The following is a 19,391-nucleotide window of genomic DNA, read 5'->3' as shown; positions in this document are numbered from 1 at the left end:
AGACTTGAATCTCAGTTTGTTTATTGTGAAAAATGTTATAAAACGAGAGCAAAAAAATGTGAAATTTTAAGGAGGCCGTCACCTAGAGATTGAGAAACAAAGATTTTAGTTGCATGCATTATCTGCTTTGGTATTTGTTGGATGGGAATTTTTTTAGTTTTTTTAGTTTTGCATAGAAATAGCTGATCTCAATTATTCCTATATATAACGTTTTGTTTCTGGAAGTTTCAGTTTAAATTTGCCTGTAGTACCAGGGAAATATATGAATTTGTAGTTTTAAAAGTTGGTTTCAATTCATTTCTTTGGTTTTCTTGTTTTTTAGAGAAAGAAAATGCCTCGCACAGACCTTGTGGAGAGAATTCAGGGAGACATTAATGCCAGCATGCGTGCTATACTGATTGATTGGCTTGTAGAGGTAAGCCAAGCTATTGGTGACATTACCAAGTTGAATTTCTGTAGTTCATCAAAAAACAGAAAGTGCATTATTGAACCAGTTCATTCCATAAAAAAGTGGCATTCTTTTATGGCATCATAAATACCACCCTTGGTGTTATCTAGTTGTGAAAGTTTAGTCATTGTGAAGGGGACAGTTGTTTTAACCTTATAATCGGTACTTCATTTTGTTGTTGTTTCAGATAAGCCATTTAGTAACCAGTTGTCATGGCATCTTATTGTGGGTTGCTGAAGAGTACAGTCTTGTACCTGAAACTTTGTTTTTGACTGTTAATTACATAGATCGTTATCTTTCTGGCAATGTAATTCAGAGGCAACGACTACAATTGCTTGGTGTTGCCTGCATGATGATTGCTGCGTAAGATTTAACATTTTAGTTTCTTGTTTTCGGTTGTTCTTCTCCATCTTCTGTGTCTCTTCCTCTGTGTGTGTGTAGTGAGGAGAGAATGATAACTGATTATAACCTGTAATATGATAATGCTGCCAGTAAATACGAGGAGATTTGTGCACCTCAGGTGGAAGAGTTTTGTTACGTCGCTGACAACACATACTTCAAGAAAGAGGTTTGGTTCTAATCTTCAGATGGATTTTGCAATTCTAGACTTCTTTAAAGTGCTTTTGTTGTTAACCTGCATTACGCAATTTAATTGCTGCAGGTTTTGCAAATGGAATCTTCCGTGCTAAATTACTTGAAGTTTGAAATGTCAGCCCCAACCGCTGGATGTTTTTTAACGTAAGGGCCACCTGTCTGATCTTTATTGAAAGTAGTGCATTTTAGTGTGTTTCTCTATTCATTGACTTGACTATTCATGCAATTCTTAGGTGGTTTGTTCGTGCTGCTCAAGGAATTAATGAGGTATTTATCTCGGACTAGTTAAGTTTCTTGGTTCCATTGCTTCTTGAGTTGATTAAAGTTTTCCATCACCTGGTAACGATGGAACCCTGAACTGTCGCATGATGTACTAATACTAGCAATATAGTTTAGTCCCATGTTTGTTTGGTGCAGACTTTGACCCTGAGGCATTGCACACTTTACAAGCCCTCTGACTTGCGTGACTGTGTCAAGGCAATACATCGTCTCTTCTGCAACATCCATAGTTCTAGTTTGCCTGGAATTAGGGAAAAATACAGTCAACATAAGGTGAGCAAAATCCGTGTGTGTGTGAAATACACTATATGCATGCTCCATTGTCATTTATATTTATTTGTTGTTAATATTTTTTTTCCCTACAAAAGGAAGATTCCGGAGGCCATTATCGTTTAAAGTGTTGTATTGGGTATAAATTGGAAAGGATTGGACAAATACATGACTTTTTTCTGATATGACAAACATTGATGCTATGTTTGGATCTTGAATTTGTGGAGGGAAGGGAAAAGAAAAAAGATGCTAAATCTTCTCCTTTTTTTTTTAGTAGTTGTGTTAAGAAAATGGATAGGTATTTTTTTAAAAAAATCAGTTTTTGTTTGGTACTTGTGTCTAAGTAATTTCTTTTTCCTTTCCTTCACAAATCCAATATGCTAACAAAGAGTGTCGGTAGTTGTAGTGGAAGTATGGTGGCATTCCACAATTGAAGAGAGATTTAAGTAATATTGAAATATATGAAATTGGAGATATTGAAATCTCCTATTGATACTGACTCACTTCTTTGCATCAGTACAAATTTGTTGCAAAGAAGAACTGCCCTTCCTCAATACCTCAGGAGTTCTTTATTGACCTCAGCGACTAGACATCCGGTTTTGTTCAAATGTTCTGTTGGATAGAGTTGGAAGTAATTTGCCTTTGACAGCTTGTTTTCTTCGGATGTAAGAATTCATTTTTTGCCCGTATCATATATCTAATGTGGAGCTTTGTGCCTACTTTTAGAGAGTCAGGTGGCTTGTTTTCTTCGGATGTATATCATGCAGCAATCTTTTTCAATCCAAGCCTCTATGTTTGAAAGTTTTGATAGGAAAATTTCCGCATATTGATTTCATGACTGTATCGGGGAAATATAGCATGTTTATATTGGACGAGAAAATTTAACCATGGCAACAATAGCCCCAATGCATATAGCTATATAAGTAAGATTTGATTGATTCATGTCTCTTTGAATGTGTTATTTTTGTAGATGTTGCAACACTCTATTCATTATTGGCTCTCTGTTACCTCGAATATATTCTCTAATGAAGTTTCTGATATGATGGCAGATATAGTGTTTGCATGGATCCACTGATGGACTGGACAGTATGTTTTATGCTCATCTTTCTGCAATAACTACAGTTTCTTCTTGATGATGTTTTGCCCTTACATGTTTTCTTCCTCACAGATATGTTGCAATCATGAATGCAATATTCTCAGCTCAACGTCAATGGTATCGTGCAATGTAGACTTTTAGTATTTTTATTCCCCATATTATACACATCAAATTTTTATTGATTTGCTTTGAATTAATACTTATGTTAGCGTTGGTACTGTACTTGGTTTTTGATTGTGCTTTATGGGGTTTCTCTTGCCAAGTTCTAAGTACAAAAACTCCTTTAGGTGAACACGAAAGCATAGAATTGTCTATAGTTTTCTTTTGTTGTTATCATTGTTATTGTCTGCTTTTGTTCCCACATTATTCCATTGGGCTCATGAAATACACTTCTATTTATCATTAATGTGTGAAAATAAAGATCTCTGTTCTTTAATTCAGTAACACAGCTTTTAGTGTAACCAGGCCTTAGTTTTGTATTTTTTAAATTTATGCTATGAACCTTCTGTTTATTGGTGATTTGATTTGGGAATTTTGACTTAATAGGAATAGGTGTTATTTTGTCACGTAACAAAACATGACAAAACACTTGCTAGGGTGTTTTGTCAAGGGCTTGATTAACATTGTTATCTGTACTAAAGTAGCGATCTTCAAACTCCTCCATGCCTGGGATCACATGTGAATCCTTGTTCAGTGACATGTCAATCTCCCATGTCACAATTTTTAGCTTTGGGAATTTCTTACAAACAGCATGTCTTCCTTCAGGAGCCTGCGTCGTAATTTCAAAATTTTCAAAAATGAAATATAAACTATTAATAATTCTGTAGAACTTAAAATTGTCTGGAGAGAAAACAATTAAACAATTCTCTTATCTAGGTGCCTGCTATTTTTTGATTTTTATATCTATACTTCACAGAGAATGTTGACTCTTCAAACAAATCTCTATTAAAATTTGTTTAGGATGTCTGAGAAGCCCAAAACTTCTGAGAGAATTGATGAGCAGTATTTCTCAAAAATTGTGGAAGACTTCAGCAGCCGAGCAATGAAGCTGGAAAGCGACTTGTTCAGGTATGAATCAAGTTTTCCATTCATGAAAACAATTTTTAGAAACTATTGTCTTGTATCAATTGGAAGATCAAGTATGCTACAGAGACCTGTACATGAAAATGTACCCTACACATGCAGCTTACCAAACCGTATTTTGTGCTCATCATAGAACTTACCATGTGTTTCATCATTTTTTTCTTTTGTTTTGATTCGTTACTACCAATCAGTATACATGGCATGGGTTACATAAATTTACCCATGAAACCAAAATTAGAGCTGAGTAGCCAAATGCAACACCTGAATCTGTACCTCCTGCAAAGTTAGCTAGATAATAAAGATCCCATCTATAATTACGTGCTCTTCCCGTCTTTTATGTGGGTCTTGTTTTCAGTTTGTGATGCAGATTAAACAAGACAGCATCAATTGTAGACGTAAGAGTGGAATACCAGGAAATAGAGAAGTTCTCTGTCATATATTGAGGAAGTATATATTGTTCTTAATATATTTTCATGAGAATTTAAGGAGATTCATGGAGTAACCCAATCATCTTTCCTAGGGTTGTTACATTAATCAACTAAATTTACATGTATTTCATATGAATTTCTGGTAGCTGTGGCTTTGCAGCCATTCTTCTTCTTCTTCTTCCTTTTTTTCCAGGGTTGGTAGAAGAGTTGGCATCATGAAGAAAAACAGGATAATTGGCAACTAAATGAGGCACGGTTTCAGAGGTACCCTTTGGCTCTATTTGATAGCAATGTCGTTTAAAAAAGAATCTATCTACTAATGAGCATCTTAAATGTATTGGTTAGTAAAGCATTTGAGGGTTGTACATTCTTCAACTATCCATTTTTATTGGGGAATGTTCAACCAGTTTAAGCCTATTATGGAGTGCTGTATGAGCACTACTAAGAAATGCCTCCAGTGACAGTTACCCTCTGCTATAGCATTCTTCTTGATGGAGTTTTGTTTACTAAATGCAGGTGGTTTTAAATCATAATTTCCGAACCTAGTAGTTTTAAACTTATTTTCCAAACTCAGGATGTTTCAAGAAGTTTTTTTCAGCAACTATAGTTGTGTTTTGAATCATGACTCTATAAAATAACTTGAGTTTGGAAAATATGTTTAAAACTGCTTCATTTGAAAATTCAATTTCCAAACATTTGCATTTGCTGAAAAAAACCTTGGACTGTATATAAATTATTGGCGAAGCTTCTAGAACTCCACAACAGATATTGGGGTTTTGTTTGGTGAAGTTTTGTACTGTGTCTATTTGTTGGTTTTTTTTTTCTGACTAAAGCACTTTGTTGTAGGGGGTGACAAAAGGTCCCTGACAAAGATCTCATGTTTACTAGTAACTACTAAAATTCTATTGTTTGTTTTGTTTATTCTGATTAAAAGTACAAAGTATTCAGACAATGATTCTGTGGCCCTTATTTATTAATGTCATCATAAAATCAAGTAGCATAAGATGGATGGGGAGATTGAAAGAAAGACAAAAGGAGTGACTTATTGCAGAGGACCCAAAAAGCATTTTATTTTGGTTGGAACGATTGAATTGAATTCTCTCTAACACACACACATGGTTGAAATTGTCACCATTCGCTTCGGATGAAGTGAGTTAGAAAGAAGCATGTTAGTGTTGGTCATTATAGTTATGTTGGATGATGTGGGCTTTCATATAATTATTGTAAGCAAAGGCTCCCACATGCTGAAAATTAGAACTAACACGTCAGTCATTAGTGCCAATAATGAACTGCCATCAAAGGCTTAATCTGATTGGATTGGGTGACCATTTTCTTGTCTATTTATTTGTGCAAATTACGAATTGGCATCTATATTTTTGTACTTTACTCCAAGCAAAAGAATTTAGAGAATGAACCTTTTTTTTTTCTCTTGACAATTTCTTTTCAAATAGTTTTATTTTTATTATTTCAAGTTAAACTGCATTAAATTTTCAAGTCATGTGTATATGTTTTTGCAGGTTTTGTTGAGGGAGTAGTTGATATAATCGAGCGGCTGATGTTTGGGAGCTAAACTGAGATTATGTTGCTCTTTCTTTTCTTTTCTTTTCTTCTTTTTTTTTTTTCTTTTTCTTTCTTCTTTTTTTTTTTTGAGGACTTGAATCTTTTAGTACAATATATTTTAAGGATGGTTGATGGATATTTCTTTTGCATGTATGAAAGTTTATATTTTGTTTGCACACTTATATGTGAATGTATTTCTATTATGAGTTTAAATTAATTTGTTAATTTTGTTATTTTTTATTAAAAAAAATTGTTAGGTGTTTGCAATTGATTTTTTTGTTGTAATAAACGTGTATATGATTTTATTATAAAAATAATTATTTGCGACGGTAAAAAAGAAGTCGATAAAATTGTTTTTGAATTTTTTTTGTTGCGACGGCAAAATAGCTGTTGTAAAAAGTAGGTTAGGCAGTCGCAAATAGTTTGCGACCGTTATTTTGCGGTCGCAAAAAGTATTTGCCACCCCCACATTCGCGACCCTCATTTGCCGTCGCATGGGCCGTCGCAAAAAGTCTTTTGCGACTGTTTTTTTATTATTTGCGACGGCTTGTAGCGGTCGCAAAAAGCACTTTCTATCTATATCTATATATTATAATAGCATAAGGCGGTATAAACTTTAAAGTATTAATCTAAACTTTCTAATTATTTTTTTTTTAAAATTTTTGAAAGTTAAGAAATATACCTAACATAAAAATATTGGCACATTTAACCATATCTATAATTTTGGAATTTAAAAATCTTTATATAAAAGGTCAAAAAAAAAAAAAATTAGCCACATATAACTCATATTTAATTTAAAATTTCAAAATTTTAAGAGAATTGTTTAAATGTAACTTTAGTCTTATATAATTTCAAAATATAAATTAAATTTTTTATTTTTTTTATTTTCTAAAACTAAAAATTACATGTATCATGTGAAAAAATTTCAAAAATTTAGGCGATTAAATATTTACAGCCGGTTTATTAATTAAAAAGGAAATTTCACATGCATGTTAGAGAAAATTTGATGTGTTGTGCATATTTTTATGCAACGTCTAAATATACATGTATCGTGCTTAAAATTAGATTTGATTGTAACAGTATCTTTTAACTATATTTACCACTTTCATCCTATACAAACTCAGCCTAAGAATTGAACTTGAGCCAAGGATTATTGGCATAATAGTTGACTTAAATTCGATTTTTAGGTTACTTTCAGTGTTTAATCCAATGTTTGCACTTTCTCTCTGGCTTATGTCCATCACAACTTGAGAAATTATGATATAAGTTAAATATAAATTTTAAATTTATTATTACTAAATATTTCAACTAATTAATCGTTCAATTTTTTAGATCAGGCGGAAGGCTTAGATTAGAACATGGCCCATAGTTTAGGCCAACTCGATTTTATTATACAGTTATTTTATACATAAATATGTCAAACTATTGTTGTAATAGTTTTAACCATAAACATATAAAATTATAAATTTTAGTCAATATATGTAACAACCCACATTAATGTCCTAGTCATGTTTGCATGCATTTGTATGTTTTGCCATAGTAAGTTGCTGTAACAACCCATATTCATGTCACGGTCATGTTCATTTACATAACTTTGTCTTGTTAAGTTTGCATTCACGAATCTCGTCTTGTTTGCTTAAGTGTTGTGTGCATGCTTTGTTCCTTCCTTGGTGTCTCAAGCCTAAGTTATGTTAAGCCTAGATCATTCCAAGCCGAGATCATCTTCAGTCTAGAATTGTCTTGGAACCACTTTGTTTGACCTCTACCTTCGCCTTGACATATTGGCCGAGATGTCATTATCTAGGCCGAGGTGTTCATCACCAAGGCCGAGATGTGTATTATCTAGGCCGAGATGTTACCTTTTCACCTAAGTGATCTTGTCCTGGAGTGGTATGACCTAGACCGAGGTGTGGTACATCTAGGCCAAGGTGTGGCACAACTTAGTCAAGTGTTGTCCTTCATAGCCGAGGTCATCGTTACCTTAGTTGTCGACGCTTTACCCTTAGCCGATGTCATCACTTGCCGGAGTGCCTTACCGAGTAGCTTGTTAGACACACTTTGTCATAGTCTTGTCTTGTCAATTTATCACCTTTTTGAGGAGAGCCAACCGGCTGTTGCCACGTGTCCGAGCTGAGTGTTAAGTCAGCCGATAGAGAGAGAAAACCTATCATTTGTTATATCCTTGTTTTTGAAGAAGAGAGAGAAGCTCTAGAAGAGGGAGAAGAGTTCTTGAGGGAGAGTGGATTTCCAAGCTTGATCCCTAGAGATCGAACCGTTAGATCCGAGTTTTAAGGTTAGATTCTTGATCTACTCATGTTGTTCTTTATGTTCATGTTATTGCATTGCATGATTGAATATGATTTGTAAGCCATGCATTGCTTTGAAGTTCGATTTTAGAAAGAGAAAATAGTATTCATGTGTTCTTCAAGAAAAGTCATGTTTTGATCCGAAAGCTCATGTCTAGATCCATGTTTTTGTGTTTGTTTTCATATGATTTTCAAGTATGGGTACCCAGGTCCATGTTTTTGAACTCATAGCATGAAATCCCAGATTTTTGTAGTAAAGAAGTTATGATTTTAGCATTCATGTTCTTCATGTTCTTGACGGGTGGAAACCCAGATCTCTAGACCTCACTTCCCGAGGTGTAGTCACTGAGATCACTCTTACCTAGACCTCACACTTAGGCCAAGCATTGTATCTCACCTTGGCCTACCTTGCATGATCACTTATACCTTTAGTTGTCTTGTGCGCACCTCGGCATGCAGCCGCACGCCGAAGCCTAGGTAACCACACCTCGGCCAGGAGGTGTGGGACCTCAGCAAAGACCTGGTTGGTACCCAACATGTCTTCTTGACATGTAAAATAGTGTTTTGACTTCCAGCATGTTTTTCCGAGATCATTTGCATGCATGTAAGACTTGTTTTGTGAAGTACATTCAGTAGACTTTGCCATGTGTTTGTAGGACTTGGATCTTTGCCTTGATCCCGACGTCCCAAGAACTATGTGAGTGGTATTTTTAATAAAGTTATGTTATAAAGATTTGATAAAGCCTTGTTTCGTTTTGATAAAAGTATTTAATCAAGCATGAATGATTACCCCTATTTTTATGTATCAAGTAAGCTTTGTTTTGATGACATTCTCGGAAAGTCCTTAGTGCCAGGGGACTATAATGCAACTGCATATCTTGTCTTGAAAGTCCTTAGTGCCAGGGGACTATAATGCAACTGCACATCTTGTTTTGAAAGTCCCTTGTGCTGGAGGACTCTAAACTTTTGCAGTACTCTCGTGTTAGGGGGCTACGGGCCTTCGTAACATAGGTCTTTAGTGCTAGAGGACTCTAAACTTTTGCAACACCCTTGTTTGAGATATCTCCCTTGTTTTGTCTTGTTTTGCCACTGACGGTTTACCGCGTGGGTCTTGTAAGTCCAAAATGTCATCCCTTGTATTATGTAGATGTTATTAACATCCAAAGTAAGTAAGTAAGTTTTGTAAGATCAAGTTGATGAACTAGATTCATCTCACGTTTTGTACAAGATATGATATGTATATTTTGCAAAGACCTCGGGTATCATTCATTTAACCCCTTTATTACTTGTACCATTCACTGAGTATCCAAGCTCACCCTCCCTATGTATGTATGTAGGTAACAAGCAAGAAGTCGGCTACGCCGAGATGTGTGTTTTGTATACATGTTATGTCGGCAGTGAGGATGTCGGCAATCTTGAAGCTTATGTATTTTGTTTATGTCGGCTTGTGAAGCCCTTTTGCTAAAATGTGATATGTATTTTTGTACTTCATTTTATTTGTATTCAAGTTTTAAAGCTATGTAAAGATGTATGCCATTCCATTTGACTTATGCACTGCTCTTATGGACCACTTGTATTTTAGATAATTGCTTCCGCACATGTTAGCCCCATATATTTATACTCTGATTGTGTGTGAATTTTGAAAGTTGGCCTTCGGTAATCTCGGATTACTGGCCATCATGGCATCCCACTAGGGGCGGTTTGGGGTCGTGACAATATGTATAAACATGTACATATTTCTTATTTTATTATAAAAAATAAGAGCTATGTATTTACTGATTTAATAAATGGGTCAATTGGTCCATGGGTTGAGTATAGACTAATGACAATTTTTTAATGATTAGATTAGGGTCAAGTGGGTGTAAAGATATATCTCACTTTTAATGTGAAGCCCAATTTTAATTCCAAAAGCCAATTCTTATATGTTTTTATTTGAGAATTATAACCTAAGATAAAGTATAATTTTTATGCTTTAGTAAACAAATTTTAAGTTTTACAAAATAAACAAGGGGTAATTAATAAACTAACAAATATGATTTATTATATCAACTCTAACGTAGGATAAACTAAAATTACAAAACTAACAAGATAAAATATATTTCTATTTAATTTGTAACGCCCCCCAAAATATATCATCGTAGATATAATCCACAACAACATAAATAATAGTTACATAAATCAGAGTGTAAATAGTCCTTTCATTACATGAAATAATAATACAATAGGGTTTAACATAAACGAATGCCCTATGGGCTTACATGTTTCCAAGACATACTTGGTTGTAACAAAAGAGACTGTCATAAACTCTATACATGTAAAGCCCTTGGCTTGAATAAATCTCTAAACACGAAAATAACAAGGTATAGTCTCCAACTCTTAAGTCCTCCCATGCTACGTTCTTGGAGGGAGTATATCGACAATACCTGAAAATGGTTTCTCAAGTAGGGTGAGCCAAAGCTCAGTAAAAACATCTTAACACAATATATGAAGTTTAACTAAGATATAAGAGCAAGTAAATATTCCTCATTCATACCCAACTCACATTCTGTCCATAACCATTCATTACTAATACCCATATCTCAATTCCATTTCCATCTATTCAATTTATATTGATCCAGTAAATTCCGAGTCAATCCATGAGACAAGTCATTGTTATTTAAACAATCCAAAATGAGGCTACAACTCAATGATTCACAATTGAATACAACTATCATTCAAACACTTCAATGTTGCCAGTTTACGGAAATTTCGTCCGCGGGAACCGGCACCCATGTATGCATTCACCCTGGACACTCTGGTCAACTTAATTATAAATGGAGTCCATCCCCTCTCTCCTCCCAAACAAATGATACATACGCAACGTATGAAAAGCAGCGTTATATACAATGACTATCAATGACACAAATTCAACATCTCAATCATACCATCATATTCAATGAGGTAAGTTTAAACAACAGGTTTCAATTCACCTAATCCACATACAGTTTTTACAACAATCACGATTATCCTCTACCGATAGCCCAAAACAGATATTTCTAAATAGATACAGAATCTCTTAAACAAATAATTTACCAAATTTCCATAGGTGAGTGATTTAACAAATCTAACTACACCATTCATTCACACAATTTCCCAATTTCATATTTCTCACACCAATTCCATTATTTAAACTAAATAATTATTTAGCTCATATTAGGGCAAATTTCCTCCTTTCTCCAAACACTAACCCAATGGTCGAATTCATCAATTTTAACACCAAACCACTTCATAACTCTACCCCATGGTCAAATATACAACAATACATAAAAACCCCTCTTTCTTAAATTCGAACCAAATCCTAAGTTTTCTCCAAATAACCCAAAGTCTCATCATATAACCATAACACAAATACCTAGGTTAAAAAAATCATAAACAAGTGCAGAAGATCCCTACCTCAAGTGTAGAAGCCCAAAGGAGAAGAAGAGAGACACCCAAAGATGCTCTAAATCCTATCTTTTTCGAATCAAAAGAAAGCCCACGCAATGCTCTAGCTCTTTAACAAAGGGAGTAGGGTAGAATGACCCTAGAACATGGAGTATTCGTAGAGAGAAGAAGTATTTTAGAGAGAGGAGCTGTCGATCTAGGGTTTTAAAGAAAGAAGAGGGTCAAAAATGGTGTAAACCATCTCTGTTGCGAACTGATAGATACGAGTCTTGCTCAAGTGAAGGAGTTGTCGCTCGAGCGACCAAGCACAACAAAAGACCTCGCTCGAGCGCAAGAAGCGTCGCTTGAGCGAACAATGCGAAGCTTCAGGTCTGCTACTCATGCAGTCGCACACTCGAGCGCGAGAGTGCTCGCTCGAGCGAAGGAACACAAAACACAAGTCTCGCTCAAGCGGAGAATACCAACCTTCAGGTCAACCAGAGACATAGGAGCACACTCGAGTGCAAGAATTCTAGCTCGAGCGAAGAGACACACAACACAAAGCTCGCTCGAGCGTAGAAACCCTCGCTCGTGTAACGCCCTGAAAATGAACCCACAATTCACATAGCAACCCTAAGGTTCCATTTTCATCAATATTCCAACATTAGCTCCTTTTCTCAATGTATTACATACATATGGGTTTATATATATGAAAATCCCCTCATTTTGTAAATTACACAAAGACCCCAAACTTTTCTGAAATTACCCAACAACCCCCAACATATCAAAATGCCAAAATTTAATGACAAAGCTCATAAGATGGAGTAGGATATCCCTACCTCGAAGTTAGAGCTCAAACAGAGAAGAAGACCAAAAACCAACATGCTCCAAATCCAATAATTTTCAGATTAAAACGAAGCCCTCAACCCACTCTATCTTTTATACAAAAAACTTAGGATAGAAACTCACTATAGGTAGATCAATCCCTAGAGAGAAGACAAGTGTAGAGAGAGAGAGAGAGTCGGATTCTAGGGTTTTGAAATCAAAAGAGGAGAAAAAGTGAAGTGTTCCCCGCTGCTGCCTATTGATATAACACAGGCTCGCTCGAGCGAAGGATTGGTTGCTTGAGCGACCAGACACAAAGAATCCTCGCTCGAGCCAACAAATCGAAGCCTCAGGTCTGCAACCTAGAAGCATGCTCGAGCACAAGAATGCTCGCTCAAGCGAAGGAATCCAAAACATACACCTCGCTTGCTCGAGCAAAGGAAAGCTCGCTCGAGCCAAGAAACACAACTTTCAGGTCAAAATGAGATGCAGACCCACGCTCGAGCGCAAGACTTCTCGCTCGAGCCACCAGACACAAGAACTTAACTCTCGCTCGAGCGAAGGAACCCTGGCTCGAGCGAAGGATCTAAAACACAGAGTTCGCTCGAGCGACAAAAGTCTCGCTCGAGCGAATAACCAAAATTCTGGGCAGCAACCATTTGCTCCCATTCACTCCTAACCTGAAACAATCCTGCCCAAAACATCCAATAACTCAAATACAAAGTGTTGAAGGACAGAAACAAGATATAAATAACATTAACTCCACGGAACCTAAGTCTGGAATACAAAAATCAAAGGAGGAAGAATCGGGATCGCTATAACCTCCCCCCCTTAAGGAATTTCGTCCCCGAAATTAAGAACACTTCAAAAGAACAAGGCCAACTGATCACACAATACCCAACACCCGAGTACTAGGGAGGACCCTAACCTCACAACAAATTCTCGATTTACTCTCACAAAAGGAGGGGCACCAAGGGAACACGTTCTGAAAAAAAACAACACCCCGACATACAAAAACTCCAACAAAACCAAACCCTTCCCAATATAAATCACCAAAACGCCCGGCTAGCACTCCAAGCTAAGTCACTACTCAACAATCAAAATTTCAAATAGAACAACCAACACAAAATTATTATTATTTATTTTTATTTTTATATATATATGGGAAATTTTTCTGTGGTTCATGAGGCATTTCTCAAAGATAATCAAATTTTCAATGTTGACATTCCGAAATAAATTTTGCATTTTCCACGCGAAAGTTAAAAGTTTTGTAAACGTTTTTCATAAACACGATGTTATCCATAACACATGACCATCCACAATTTGTTTGCCAAAGACTCCCCATTGAAATTTCTCAACAATATTATAATTCAATATTCAATAACCTGAGCCATCACCGGTCACTTCATCTCTATTCAAGAGGCAATTTACAATATATGCTACAACATGCATTTCTTCAAATCCAACAATTTCCAATATACATGGTTCACAATTCCATATCATAGTCAGTGTTCATGATATATTTCCAGTTCTGAAATACATTCAACATATGCAATGTTATATTAAACTTTCATTTCAAGGCAAGTTTCAAAATACTCTCGTGAACCAAAACATATGCAATGTTTTTCAACTTAAGACATATTCAATGCTTTTAAAGTTTAACAATACAACCAAAATACATCACATGCTCAAACATCCACAAATAGATCCGGGTATTTCTCTCGGACCTGAAATCCACTTACCCAAGTGGTTTTTCCCAACCCCGCCACGTTCCACAACACCTCAATTAATAGAAGAGTCCCGTTCTCCAAGACCTGATAACAATGATAATAGTAAGCCACACGCAACCACTACGGTGTTCTGAGACATCCATTATGTCTCGACTACCAACAATACCCAAACCAGTATATAGTACTTACCACCCCAACATAGGAAACATGAAATTATTCGTACACAAGGCTTCCGGTCGACTTTCACAAAACAGGAACGCAAGACGAAGCAAGGGTAAGGAACAACATTACGGCACACTTATACCCTTAAATTTCAGGGTCTTATCAAAGACACACAAAATGTAACCAGCAACTCAGGCTAGGTCAAATCTAACTTCCCACAAAATATTCCATTCAGGTTAAAGAATCTGCTTTATTTGCTCTGTTTGTTTCAAAGCACTCGGCTTTTCCCAAAGGTATTCAGACTTATACCGTCACCACTTAAACACGTCATTTACAATTGGCCACAACCGAACTCAGAGACTCCCCTTGAATTATTTTCCGAAAATAAGGACCACAAACTCACGTTTTAATTCAAAATCATTTTAGTTTACGAAGAGTACTCAATGTCCCTCAAGCGAATCACAATGTAACCAACCCACAAAACCCGCCATACTTACAGTAATGACGCAATTCTCAAAAACAGTACTTTCACGATAGGGACTCCTAAACGTTTGAAATTCCCAATAACACAACAACATAAAGGATAACTTTATACACCCCGCGTCTTACACCGCACAGACAAGACTGAACAAGTCGGAATGACTCTAACAGTGTGCCACCCTCACTTTACATAATTTCGCTACCTCACTCGTATTACCACTATCCAAACTGGACGATGGACACTTATATCAAAGTGACCTAGCTTTACCAAACCTCAAACCATGCGATTCCATCAGTAACCACACTATAGCCTTACCAAGGCATTCGCCTGGGATTCCCTAGATTAATCCCCTTCTACACCTCATCTAATAACAACAAACGAACCACACACTATCACGCATCGCACTATGCAAAACTCCCTCATTTAGAGATTTCATTCACCACCTCGATTGAACTCGAAGTAACATAGGGTTTGCTACACCACGACATTTAACATTACCAAGTAACCGTTCGTACCGAACATAAGAAAACATAGCACCTTCATCCGTCAATGACCTATAGGGTCTACTTTTTATCCTACATCCTATTTGTCACTCATCCCGAGAGTACAACCAAGACACTAGGTCTCCGTGCCCAACAACCAGCCATTACTACTGCTGAACAACTGTCTTACACCGAACCCCGGCATAATTGCATGCTGCCGACAAGGCTTCCAAAGACACACCATGCTAACCTTCCAGAAGAGTAAAAGTCCTCACCCTCCTTGCTATTATCCCAAATCTCCAGCCACAAACACCATACCACTGTGACTCCATCCACGGGTCACATTCTAACTACGGGCTATACACTCAATCAACCCTTCCGATAGCATCTTCTGACCTAACCAGTGCTAAGGTACAAACCTATCGCATTCGATCATAATAAAGAAGCCCGAAAACTTAGGAAACACCCATATAATACTACCCGAAATATAGCACCAGCTACTCACAACACACCACTCCCCGGTGCCAACAACCACACCCTTATATAGGGACTAACACCCCCTCAATCGAAACGACCAGTTAGTACATATGCAAATTCGGCAACGTTACCTACCACGACGGTATAAGTCTATTCCTAATAAGATTATGCACTATGCCCTCGTAAAATACCATGTTAAATACATACTACACCTAGTTTTAATTGCACACTTCACATCCTCTCGAGGAGTTTCCGCGACAGTAGATCAACATCACTTTCACGCATATAAGATCAATTAAATAACACTAATGAAATTCCAAACCTCCGGCAAGTATAACTGTTCTCGTCCCCTAGTAATCCTGATTAAGGTACGCATCCCTCAGTAATCCTTCCAAATTTGAAAAAAAACATGGCTCATCAGCCCTCATTTTTCCCAAACCAAATCGCACGCACATAAATGCATTATTACCAAAAATTTTATGGTCTCACAACAACTTACTATATTAATAAAACTTTTAGAGCCACTACAAGTTCTAATCTGCCCATTTCAAGAAAATAGATAAGCACAGGCACACAAAACTATATATATATATATATATAAACAAACAACCTTGATGTTCCAACATTTCCAAAACACATTGGTTACACAACAGAACCCAATGATTACAAAATGATAATTCACTGATTACAAAACGGATTAGTCAAAACAAAACCACCCCATCAGCATTACCACCACTATCGTCCCTCGTTGGACCGCTAAAGTTGGTCATCCTCAGACCCAAGATATCCTATGAGCTTACAACCCACGGACAAGAACTACTGATGTACCCTAACCGGCCACACTTGGAACAATTGCGAACTTCCCTAACTGGGGCTTGGGAACTCGACTCTCCTAAGGCCCTCAAAATCTGGTCTGATTGTCCCCCAAAACGATACTGTCCCTGCCCGGTCGAATAAAACTGAGCCCGACTAGGTTGCAAAACCCCTAAAGAAGCCCCTGGCTTAGTACAGAAACGTTGGATATGACCCGATTGATTACACACCCAACAAGTAAGTGGCTCTCGAGCACGAGACTGGTTCAAAGTCTGAGCTGATGAAGACCCTAACGACTACTTCCCCATTGAACATTCGATCGGCCCAAAACCTGGCTGGCTAGATGATTCTGGTGGGGCAACTACTGATCAAACTGCCAACCCAGCCCTCTTCCTCTGTGGGCAAGCTGGGGACTTGTGGCCCAGCTGACCACATTTGAAACAAGTGACAACCTTTCGTTCACCCTTTCCCGAATCTAGACTCGGCACTGGAAAAGTAGAGCCAGGCTGAGCTCTCTGAAATTGTTGTGGATTAAAACCCTTCTGCCTCTTAAAAGGCCTACCAACACTCTGAATTACAAGAGTCGCCGAAATGGCCTCCTCCCTATTTTGGCCCATAGCTAGCATCGCTGCCTCTACATGAGTCGCAGCCCTAACAAGTACATTGTAACTCCTATGCCAAGACCCCGCAATCCTTTCACGGATGTCGTCATACAGCCTATTCTCAAATTCTGAACAACGCATTTCCTCCGTCTCCACCAATTTTGGAGCAAACCTCGACAGGTTAGCAAACCATGTTTCAAACCGCACCAAAGGTGTAGTACCTTGGTGTAACTCCACAAAATGTTTCCATAACTCTTCCCGTGCGGAAGGAGGGAAATCACAACTCCCTCGTCTAGGCATCCTAGTAAAAATAACAAAGGTATTAGCACAACAACCAGGGTGCCGAAACTATTTCACTAGCGTCCTAACACGATGGACAACTGTAATTCATTCCATGTAAGCACATAAACACATAAGCACTTACGAATTTCATTCCCGGATAATGATAGTCCCGAGGCGTTACTAGAGTTCCGGTCAGAAATAGCATTGATCAAGTGCTTTTCTAACAAGACTCGCAGAAACCCAAGGATCCAATCAACATCTTAGAAACTAAATCCCATACCTATATAATCACATAAACATGTTATCACATAAGCATATAACATTACATCTAAGTCTCTAACAAGCGAGACAAACCCATTATGACACTAATCACTTCCCACGTACCCAAAGTATTCAAACCCGATATGCTCTGATACCAAGTTGTAACGCCCTGAAAATGAACCCATAATTCACATAACAACCTTAAGGTTCCATTTTCATCAATATTCCAACATTAGCTCCTTTTCTCAATGTATTACATACATATTGGTTTATATATATGAAAACCCCCCCTTTTTTAAATTACACAATGACCCCAAACTTTTCTAAAATTACCCAACAACCCCCAACATATCAAAATGCCAAAATTTAAAGACAAAGCTCATAAGATGGAGTAGCATATCCCTACCTCGAAGTTAGAGCTCAAACGGAGAAGAAGACCGAAAACCAACGTGCTCCAAATCCAATAATTTTCAGATTAAAACGAAGCCCTCAACCCACTCTATCTTTTATACAAAGAACTTAGGATAGAAACTCACTATAGGTAGATCAATCCCTAGAGAGAAGACAAGTGTAGAGAGAGAGAGAGCCGAATTCTAGGGTTTTGAAATCAAAAGAGGAGAAAAAGTGAAGTGTTCCCCGCTGCTGCCTACTGATATAACACAGGCTCGCTCGAGCGAAGGATTGGTCGCTCGAGCGACCAGATACAAAGAATCCTCGCTCGAGCGTAGAAAGCCTCGCTCGAGCCAACAAATCGAACCCTCAGGTCTGCAACCTAGAAGCACGCTCGAGCGCAAGAATACTCGCTCGAGCGAAGGAACCCAAAACATACACCTCGCTCGCTCGAGCCAAGAAACACAGCTCTCAGGTCAAAATGAGACGCAGACGCACGCTCGAGCACTAGACTTCTCGCTTGAGCCACCAGACACAAGAACTCAACTCTCGCTCGAGCGAAGGAACCCTGGCTCAAGTGAAGGATCTAAAACACAGAGTTCGCTCGAGCGACAAAAGTCTCGCTCGAGCGAAGAACCAAAATTCTGGGCAGCAACCATTTGCTCCCATTCACTCCCAACCTGAAACAATCCTGCCTAAAACATCCAATAACTCAAATACAATGTATTGAAGGACAGAAACAAGATATAAATAACATCAACTCCACGGAACCTAAGTCCGGAATACAAAAATCAAAGGAGGAAGAACCGGGATCGCTATAGCTCGAGTGAAGAAGCAAACGCCCTAGGCTCGCTCGAGCTCAAAAAGCCTCACTTGAGCGAAGAAGAAAAATCCTAGGTAACAACCATTTGTTCTAATTCACAACCAACCTGTTCCAAACTCGCCCAACATATCCCAAAACTCGAATACAAGGAATTAAAGGGTGGAAACAAGATATAAACAACAACATACAACCACGAACCCAAGTCCGGAACATAATAAATGATAGGGAAAAACTGGGATCACTATATAATCGTAAATATAATTTTTTTAATTTAACTTATTTTTGTTTAATACCTATTAAACTATGACATATATTATGAAGAACTTAAAACACATTTAATGACATAATAATAAAAAAATGATGTAAGTCATGAAAATAGTTAAAATTTAATTCATTCTAAAATAAATAATATCAGCAACCTATAGATTAAAAAAAAGAAAAAAAGAAAAGAACAATAATCATAAAAATTGCCACAAAAATTCCTAAAATTAAGAGGCATTTTTTGTTTATTTTTTACTTATTAGTATTTATATATACCATGCATACAAAATTATTCATTATTTTATACTAGTTGAGTTCAAATTTATTTGAGAATCT

General features: G+C 37.2%; 1 protein-coding gene across 1 annotated transcript; it reads left to right on the top strand.

The window, feature by feature from the left end:
• The first annotated feature begins 331 nt into the window (after window positions 1-331).
• LOC114282019 (cyclin-A1-3) lies at window positions 332-5,894 on the top strand. The gene is made up of 11 exons (XM_082900978.1): window positions 332-415; window positions 636-811; window positions 941-1,016; window positions 1,110-1,186; window positions 1,276-1,309; window positions 1,460-1,594; window positions 2,109-2,677; window positions 2,760-2,804; window positions 3,648-3,755; window positions 4,138-4,462; window positions 5,716-5,894. Exons 1-7 carry the CDS (start codon window positions 332-334, stop codon window positions 2,178-2,180), a joined length of 654 nt encoding a protein of 217 aa, XP_082757104.1. The 3' UTR covers window positions 2,181-2,677; window positions 2,760-2,804; window positions 3,648-3,755; window positions 4,138-4,462; window positions 5,716-5,894.
• The last annotated feature ends 13,497 nt before the right edge of the window (window positions 5,895-19,391 follow it).

This window comes from Camellia sinensis, chromosome 13 (assembly GCF_055761805.1).
Source record: "Camellia sinensis isolate YWXY chromosome 13, ASM5576180v1, whole genome shotgun sequence".
Classification (NCBI taxonomy): domain Eukaryota; kingdom Viridiplantae; phylum Streptophyta; class Magnoliopsida; order Ericales; family Theaceae; genus Camellia; species Camellia sinensis.
This window is presented reverse-complemented; position numbering and strand designations above follow the sequence as displayed.